This window comes from Cricetulus griseus (assembly GCF_003668045.3).
Source record: "Cricetulus griseus strain 17A/GY chromosome 1 unlocalized genomic scaffold, alternate assembly CriGri-PICRH-1.0 chr1_0, whole genome shotgun sequence".
In the NCBI taxonomy this organism is placed as follows: Eukaryota; Metazoa; Chordata; class Mammalia; order Rodentia; family Cricetidae; genus Cricetulus; species Cricetulus griseus.
In genome coordinates this window covers 69,734,132-69,743,928 of record NW_023276806.1, presented here as the reverse complement: position 1 = coordinate 69,743,928, position 9,797 = coordinate 69,734,132, and the positions used below count along the sequence as shown (strand labels likewise).

Here is a 9,797-nt window from a genome sequence, read left to right as displayed (position 1 = left end):
CTTGAGGTCAATAATACATCTTTACTATACCCTTAAAAATACATTCTTGTCTGTAGATATTTGTGTGTGTATCTCATAAGAAAGGAATTATAACCCTTTACCTGGAGTTGTCCTACATTCTTGAATGCTAGGGGTTTTTGTTTGTTTTTTGAGACAGGGTTTCTCTGTGTAACAGCCATGCTATCCTGGAACTGGCTTTGTAGACCAGGCTAGATGCTAGGGTATTTGAGAGAACAAATTAATTTCATTTTCATAAGCATTAGGTTTATACTAAAAACTAGGGACATGAAAATGAAATTGAGCATGCAGCCTTTTTGATTGGCCAAAACAAAGCAAGATATCTGATCACCATAAGGAAATTGAGTTTTTCTAAGGTCTTTTGTGGACCTTAAGCCCTCATGACCCAAGGGCCAACTCCCTACTTGTCTTAATCTTGCCCCACCCAGGATGTAGCTCTTGTCAACTTCCCCTTTTGTCTTGGAACTTGTGAAATCATGCTGTATGAGGTCCTGGGTTTGATCAGGCACACACACACACACACACATACACACACACACACACACACACACACACACACACACACACACACGTGTGTATTGATATATGAATTGTAAGTACTTATCAAGGGAAGGGTAGTTCCTTGCACTAGTTTCCAGTGTGGCACTATGAATACCTAGTTGCTTTACTTCCTCCTGCCATCTACGGTGATGGTGTCCATTCCAGAGCTGGCAAATGTGACTCTGAGTATCCCATGAGTACACTGCAGCCTATTTTGGTCCATTTGAAAGTGGAGTTGTAGTAATCAACCTATTTGGGTCAGTGTCAAGTGACAACCACTCATACGAATATTTGTGCTATGACTTCACTTGCTGTGTGCTTAAATAGGCACCCAAAAGGACAGCCTGTGCAAGCTGCTATTTTCATCTGCTCCCAGTTGCTCAGAAGGCTGTGCCATCCAAATGGCAGCAAAATACTCACTCTTCAGTGAAAGCTGTGAAGCACCGCATGCTCTGCTATTAAAACAACAGGAGCAGGACAGTGTTTCTCAGAGGAAAATGTTGTGCAAGGAGAGGACATCCCCAACTCTGGCCACATGGTTAAGCCCCAATTGTCCCTCCATCTCCAATGGCTTACCCCGGCATTTCTTTTCAGGTTTGTTGCCCATGTATCTCTCTACAAACAACTTGAGATTGTCCCTTTCCAAGCGACACAGGTACTTTTCAGATCTTCACATACCCAAAAGTCCTCCTGTGGGTGTGTGACAAAAGGTGACCCCAGCCACTACCAGAAAAAAATATTTGCCATTTTACCAACACTTCATTCACTCCCCATCAGTTTCTCCCAGCAACGACACCCTGCTTTCTGCTTTTGCTCCTGTGCAGCCTCTTTCCCTGTGCGTGGTCTGGAGTTGAGCACATCTTCACCCAACCATGCTGCTCAAACAGCTGCAAGTGATGAGGACAGGATGGAGAAAACATCTGGGAAGTTCAGGGTAGAAGATTCCAAAAGTAAACAGCTTTTCCTTTGATCGGGAGCTGAAAATGTCCTTGGTACTGTGTGGGCCACAGCCCAGCAATGTTGGGAGAGAAGTTCTTTGTACTTCTCCTAACTTCGGCCTGGAAACTTGTTGTGGCCCAGAATGTCTCTCAGTTCCAAACCACAGAAGCCTCGAGGTCCGGCCTGAGTGGGGAAGCCTGGACTTGGAAATTCCTAGCAATCCAGCGACGATAAAGACCAGACACAGGCATCTTGTCATCTTTAGGGAGCTCTCAGTTCCATGCTGCAAAACTGGAGTCTTTCTTTTATTCAGCATCTTCCTGGCTGTAATCTAACTGTTCTTCCCTGACCCTAGACCATTTCTCTTCCATCTTGCTAGACCCTATCAGCAGATCTCTGTCAACCGTTCCTCCTCCAGTAGACCTCTCCACAGATACTTCCTAACTCTCTGTTCTCACTCCTCTTGTAGACCTAGCCCTCTGCCCTGGTGCAGGCCTATTCAAATGCTTAGTTCTGTAGAGATGCAAAACTAGGGGACATTCTCCACTAGGGCTATGCCATTCAACAGCAAATCACCTGGCATCTGCAATACAAGCTCTGGAGGTTTGCCCCCCCCCACCAAGAAATTTGCTAATGGAATTGTACTGGGCTCTGACAGAACCCATCAGTCACCTGGCCAAGAGATCACCCTACAGCAAGGCTGATTCCCTAAAGCCATTCTAAAGGGACAGGAGGAATAATTATACCCTCGTTGAGCTGATGTTCTTTTCCTTCCCAGAACTTTTGCCCTTAGTTGCTTAAGTGGCAGTGGCCTTGCAGCTCTAATAAGTCTGCCCACCTTTTATTTTTTTCTTTCCCCTTTCCTCTTTTCTACCTCTTTGCCTTGGATAATGGCTAAAGCCTAAGCACGATTTTTTTCTGTCGCTTTGTGCTTCCTCACTCTTTCTGAGAAGCGACCTTGCTTTTACCATGTAGCTGCTTGCTGCTGCCATGACTGAACACTGACCACCATTGCTAACACGCTGCCCTGTGTCTCCTTCCTGATTCCTCTTTTCCATCTCCATCGTCCTGGTGGCTGACAAAATATATACAACTTGTCTGACCTGTTGCTTTCCTTTAAACTCTAATAAAATTGTCCCCATACTCCTTTCTGAATCCACTCCTAACTCTTTTCATCAAGGAGACAAAGAACCCAAGATGGGACCCCAGTTTCTCAGTAGCAGAAGCAGGCTGTGCTGTGCTGAGGTTCCTCTGGAGAACCAGTAAATGGAGGAGCTGAGGCCCGAAACCTGGGCCCCAGGTGTTGCACCCTTGGTTAGTCCTGGACCTTCGGTTGCCTCAGCGCTCTCAGAAGATAAAGAGGCCTGTCCTGCCCACTACAAGGTTTGTGATAAGGAACAAATGGATGTAAAGATGTATCTCATCACTCCCACCAGCCATCACAGGGTTTCTCCACCTCCATTATCGGCATTTGGAGCTGGATGACTCTTTGTTGTAGGGGGGCTGGACCGGGTGCTGTGAAATGCCTCCTACAAAATGCCAGTGGCATCACTAAGTTCTGGCAACCAAAAATGTGCCAAATGCCTCTGAAGGTAACTGCCTTGGCTGAGACCCATCAGCTTCGTGTCCCTGATCACACAGCTATTTGCTCCTACTGTCCCAGCTATGGTCTTTTCTGGCCATCCAATGAATGAGGCTCGTTTTCATCCCATGTTGGCATACTTCCCTGTATGGGCCAATGCTTCATAATGAGGTGTTTGCAGCCATCCACACACAGGCACAGTAGCTTCCTTGGATTCTCTCCACAGACTTTTCTGCAACAAAACTTAATTTCCTGATACTGAATTAAAAAAGGAGTCCTCAGACTGGGGGAACACTTGCCCTGTAAGTCTGGAACCCTGAATTTAGATACAAAATGCCACATTTTTTTCCTTATTATTTTTTTTCCTTTTTTAAAATTTGAATTAGAAACAAGATTGTTTTACATGTCAATCCCAGTTCCCTTTCCCTCTCCTCCTCCCTTACACCCCCCCCAACTAAAACCCTACCTATCATATATCCTTTCTGCTCTCCCTGGAGGATGAGGCCTTCCATAGGGTGTCATCAGAGTCTATCGTGTTCTTTGGGATAGGGCGTAGCTTCCCCCCCCCCCCCGTGTGTCTTGGCTCAGGGAGTATCCCTCTATGTGGAATGGGCTCCCAAAGTCCACACCTATGCTAGGGATAAGTACTGAACTACTACAGGAGGTCCCATAGATTTCCAAGGTTTCCTCACTGAAACCCATGTTCCTGGGGTCTGGATCAGTCCCATGCTGGTATCCCAGCTATCAGCCTGGGGAGCAAGAGTTCCCCATTGTTCAGGTCAGCTGTTTCTGTGGGTTTCACCAGCCTGGTCTGGACACCTTTGCTCATCACTTGTCCTTCTTTGCATCTGGATTCCAGTTCAGTTCAGTGAGTAGTTGTGGGTGTCTGCTTCTTCTTCCACCAGCTGCTGGATGAGAGCTATTGGGTGGCATATAAGTCAGTCATTAATCTCATTATCAGGGGAGGGCATTTAAGGTAGCCTCTCCTTTGTTGCTTAGATTGTTAGCTGGTGTCATCTTTGTAGATCTCCAGACATTTGTCTCCCTCTATTATGGTATCTCCATTCTTGTTTTCTTCAATTCTTCCCCTGACTCAACCTTTCTGCTCGCTCATGTCTTTGAAGTGCCACATTTTAAAAAGCCAGGCAGCACAAGTGTCTGTAACCCCAGCGCATCCCTTCCGGGAGGGGACAGAGACAGGAGTACCACAGAAAGTTAGTGGGCCAACTAACCTGGCCTATGTAGCTGCAAACAGGCTGGAGAGCAGGGCAGACACCCCTGCAAGTACACAGCACTACACACACATACACACACACACACACACACACACACACACACACACACACACGACTACAACTACCCACACCCACACAGAGATACACCCACACAGACACACACACACACTACCTGGTATTATTATTATTATATTTTTGTGTAGTACAGAAGAGTTCTGAGGACACTGTGACTCCAATTTCTCTTTCTCCATCTTGTGTCCCTCCTACCCAACGTTTCACTTCCCTGCTCAGAGACACTGTCTATCCTGGTGAGTACTATCTTGCCAGTTTTCCCTGCATAGGCAAGCATATTTTTTCTCATTGATTTTTCATGCTAACATTTGTATGCAGCGACAATGCTTTCCTTCTATTCCGTCCTCAGGCAGAGCTCTATGCCCACAGGTGGTCAAAAGAGGTGCTCAGTGCTTCCTGAGCATCTAAAACAGGCCCTACCCCCAGCAGCTTCAAATGCTTGAGTGGGCAATAGTCTGCCCGACCTCCCCTCATTGCAGACCAAACTCCTTCAGGTATTCCTAGACAAAACCTGAAACATAAGCCTCCATCCTATTGTATCAGGTTATTTTTCAGGATGAGCAAGGAGGTGCTTGACAAAGGACCCTGAGGAAAGAAGACAAACAGGCTTATGCAATAGAAATAAACAGCCCTATTCCCAGGAAAGAAAACATAGGCCGGCTGTGCACTGGGGCTCCTTCTGGTGAATGCCTCCCTTGCAAGGGCTCAGGAATTAAAACTCCCAGCAGGAGGATGGTGAGAAGCTTTGGTTTCAGTTCATGTATAGAGTCAGGTGTGCGAACACAAAGAAAAGATCACACACACACACACACACACACACACACACACACACACACTCACACACTCACACACATACACACACACACACACACACACACACACACACACACAGGCATGTGAATGTGTGAATAAAGGCCAGTTTTAGGTTCTCTCATTTTTCTTTGTTATTTCTTTTTGCAGCACTGAGGATATAAAGCCAGGCCTCTGCATGCTAGGCCAGAACTCTTCCCCAGATCTACAGCCCCAGACTCTCTGTTTTGTTCATTCAGTGTGTACTAATGAACTGCAGGCTCTGCTGTGGGCCTTTGAGTAGAAGGAAGTGATCAAATTAATCTAGACAAGGATCCCACTTCCTGAAGCAGTCGGTGCAATTTGTCTAGGTCACACAATGCGAGTATGAGGAGATCAAGGTCATGAGTGCAGCTTAAATGGTTCAATGTTAGTTTTGTCTCCAGTCACCACCTCTGGGAACAGGGTTCTCCTGCAGCTGTCCAGTGATGTGGCAACCCAGGACCACCATGGTTAACAGAGCACACCTGCACTCTTGGAAACATCTGGCTCTGGGTTGAGCAGGGGGCTCCTGAAGGAGGAGGGATGAAGGTGACTTTGTTGAGTGTGAACAACCTTTCTTCCCAGGGCTGTTGCTGCACTAAGTCCATGCAAGACTTAACCTAAATACCTCCATAGTTTGTCATCATCAGCATCTATCTTCACGTTCGTGCTCAGCTAAGCTGGGTTGCCCCAGATTTCTGGTGTCCTTGGAGTCAGTATAACCTTCTGGGGCTCATGTTGGCAGCTCCCAGAAGTACAAGGTCACAGGTACAGTGTTGGGAGGATTCTTCCAGATTTTTGTCCACACCTGCCACACTCTCTCTTCCAGCCATAGTTCAGTGCTGAGGGCAAGTCTTCAACAGCCTGGCACAACATTAAGAATCCAGGGCCTGGAAGAGCTAAGGGTCCACAAGGGTAGGCATAAACAACGGCCATTTGAAAAGGAAGCACCAATCCATACTCTGAAAGGAGGCACCATTTTTTCAGAGAGAGGACATATCCCGAGATATATAAGCCCGTGACTCCTTGCCACTCAGGAAAGTTGCAGCTGACCTGTGGGTGCTGAAGCATGTTGTTACCACCAGGACTGGGCATCCTGTGTGGTTGTAGCGGAAATGATCACACCACCGGACTTGAAAACTTCTGTTCTTAGTTTCAGATAAGTTCTGCACCTGTTGTTTCACAGAATGGACAGGGCTCACCTCCAGCTCCTTCTGCTGTGTTTATTTCCTTCCTCTTCCCTTGTGAGATTATCTGACCCACAGTATTTATGGGTGTTTATGGTTTAAGGCTGCCTTGCTTCCTCCTTCCTCTCTCTTTTATTTTGGTGTGGGAGAAAGCTGTGTGCCTTTCCTCTCTGGATCTTGGTGATGATGAGCAGGCTCAGGAACCTGGCTAGGGCTGTCAAAATGGCTCAGCTTGCTCAGTGAACGAGTTTGCTGCAAAGCCTGGGGATCTCGATCAGAGACCTGGGACATGTGGGCTACAGTGTGTGCTCCTACACATACACACACACACACACACACACACACACACACACACACCACACACACACACACACACACACACACACACACACACACACACACACACAGAGAGAGAGAGAGAGAGAGAGAGAGAGAGAGAGAGAGAGAGAGAGAATGTTAAGAGGTGGAGGTGGAGGTGGAGGAATCTGGCTAGCAGGGGTTTGCAGCAGCCTGTCTAATAGAGCTGAGCCTTTCCTCTGAAAACCTTTATCTGATGGTTGTATAGAACCTGTGCTGAGGCTCTGGGATCTTAGCCAGCCTGTAATTTCTCTTGTTTTCAAGGTTTATTTAGGTGTATGTGTATCTTTATTAGTATATGTCATGTGTGCATGCAGGAGATTGTGAAGGCCAGCAAAGAATTTTGCAGCTGGAGTTACAGGCCATTGTGAGCCACCTAGCATGAGCACTGGGAACCAAACTTGGGTTCTCTCAGTAAGTGCGCTTAACCACTGGTCTATGTCTCTAGCCTTCAGTCCTACTGACTCTCAGTTCTGTGGACCAACAGTGTGTCACTACATCCATTCCTTCCCTGATGGGAGTTTGCTGTGTCTCTAGAGAAATCATCACAACCACTGCAGGAGAGTGGTGTGTGTTTGGGGGTCCCTGGACACTTTGTTTACACCCAGAGTAACAAGTGACACCATGGGGTCTAGGTAGAAGAGGCCACAGATAAGATACAAGGATAAACACAGAGTTTGGTTTTGGCTTTTGATCTTCTAAGGTCCAGAACTCCATTTTGGAAACCACCTCCTGATGGGGGAAGTACTTCTGTGTATGTTTATCTTATTGATTGTTGAATAAAGCACTGTTGGCCAACAGGGAAGCAAGATAGGTGGGACTAAGAGTTGAGGAGGATTCTGGGAAATGTAGTAAAGAGAAGTCTTGTGATCCAGGCAGGAAGTGACATAGCAGGCAGACTCAGAATCTAAGCAGGGACAAGCAGGATATCACTCTCTTCCTCTTCCTCTCTTCTCTGTGGAGCTGCCATGTGATCCCAGGAAGACAGGACACATTCCACTGGTGTCCTCCATAAGATAAGTCTTTATAAAATATATAGATTGATAGTTATGGGTGATAATTAAAACTGAGCTAGCATATAAGAAATCCTAGTCATTGGCCAGCAGCATTGTACCTAATATTAATCTCTGTGTGTTATTTTGGGTGCCCGCATGGCGGCGGGGCTCAGGCGGCTGGCGGAAAGACTTATTGTTACAACCTCCCTTGCTGATTCTTTGGAATTTCCAAGGCAATCCTAGAGAAAACACTCCTAAACTAAGCTGGTTCTGAACCATGGGAAATCACTGCACTGACTGTGTTTGAAAATGACCCTATCCATATCACCATTGCAGGGTGTACTGGAGTTCAAAAGAGATGACTGTCAGAAAAACAGAGTAAGTCACCATTTCCCCACAGAGGTGAATATTGTGTGTTAGTGGAGCTTTGATAACAACTGCTAGTGGCAGGAATGAGTGCTGGGTGTTACATCACCTGCCATGTACAGGAGAAAACCCCACAAGGATTAAAAGAATAACTTCGGGGCTGGAGAGATGGCTTAGCAGTTAAAAGCCCTTACTGCTCCTCCAGAGAATAGGAATTGGATTCCTTGCACCCATGTCTGACAACCTCTTTTAACTCCAGCTCCAGGGAATCTGCTGCCCTCTTCTGGTCTCTGCAGGCACTACAGTCACACACACACACACACACACACACACACACACACACACACAGAGAGAGAGAGAGAGAGAGACAGACAGACAGACAGACAGACAGACAGACAGAGACAGACAGAGACAGGGAGATTAAAAAGAATGATCTCAGCTTGGAACTTATGCATCCTTATCATTTTGTTGCAAATATGTATTGTATTTCTTTAGTGTTGTAATATTTCTGAGTGTTGGAGATGGAACCCAGGGCCTCTTGAATGCTAGGCAAGTGTTCTGCCACTGTGCCACACTCCCAGGTATATTTTGATAAAAACAATAGTCATTCATTACTTTCCTCTCCTCTCTCTGTGGCTACAACATCCTCTGAAGTTATTTGTGGCACTGCCCACACAAGTACCCTGCATTGGAGTTGTTCCTCATAGCAGCTTCCTTAATTCTTTTATCATTTGCTGTATTTTCAAAACCTTGGTGTCTTTGTATTTTCAAGTTTTGTTGGTGTTGAGGATTTAGCTGGTTGGGACACCATCAACTGTGAATGTGGAATGCACAATGAAACAGGAAAACAAGGACTGGGCAGAACCCTTGTCAAGCATGCACAAGGTCCTAGAGTCCATCCCTCCCACTACACACAAAACAAACACTGAAGAGACAAAAAGGAGATCATTGACATGCATGCATGTTCTAGAGCAGACTTCGGTATCAATACTAGGTATGCCTTACTTGCAAAAATGTTTTAAGAGACATGGGAGTGGGGGGAAAGACAGTAAGATACAATCAAAAAGGAAACTACCATGGAAGGAAGCTTAATTCCCTCTAAGAGGCGTGGGAGGCCACAGATGACTAAAACTGTTGGGGGGGGGGTGTCAGAGATACAAACAGATCTTCCTGCTGTATTCTGATGGGTCTCACAAGAAGGGAAGACAGGATGATGGCCCAGCTTGGGGGTTGAAAGGAGAATTGTGGAGGGGGGTTGAGGAGGGGAGTTGTGGAGGGGTTGTGGAGGGTTGTGGAGGGGGTTGGAGAGTAAAGTTGTAGAGTGGAGTTGGAGGGATTTGAAGGGGGTTGGGGAGGGGAGCTGGGGAGGTGTTTGTGGAGGGGTTGTGGAGTAAGGTGGTAGAGGGGAAGGGAGGGGACTTGGGGAGGGCCGTGGAGGGGTGGGGGAGGCACTTATCTGAGTCTTGAAAGCTCATTCAGTAAGGAAACCTGGGCAGATGACAGTTAAAGCCTCACTTTTAGTTCCAAGCTCCCTTCAGTGAAGGCAAAGGGGGAAACAATAGGTGCTATTTACTTCCTATTTGTTGAGAAAAAGAATACTTTTTTTTTTCCAGGAACTAAAACTGAAACATTCGAGCAGGTTTCTCAGATTTATTTTTAGTATGTAAAACCCCCC

The 9,797-nt window shown here is 46.5% G+C and overlaps 1 protein-coding gene across 1 annotated transcript in view; it reads left to right on the top strand.

Annotated features, from left to right (window-relative positions):
* Positions 1-2,763: 2,763 nt before the first annotated feature.
* Tmem154 (transmembrane protein 154) overlaps positions 2,764-9,797 on the top strand; it is a 39,719-nt gene continuing 32,685 nt past the window's right edge. The window contains exon 1 of the mRNA XM_035451334.1: positions 2,764-2,880. Within this exon, the coding sequence (XP_035307225.1) occupies positions 2,764-2,880 (117 nt within the window). The remainder of the gene's footprint in view (positions 2,881-9,797) is intronic.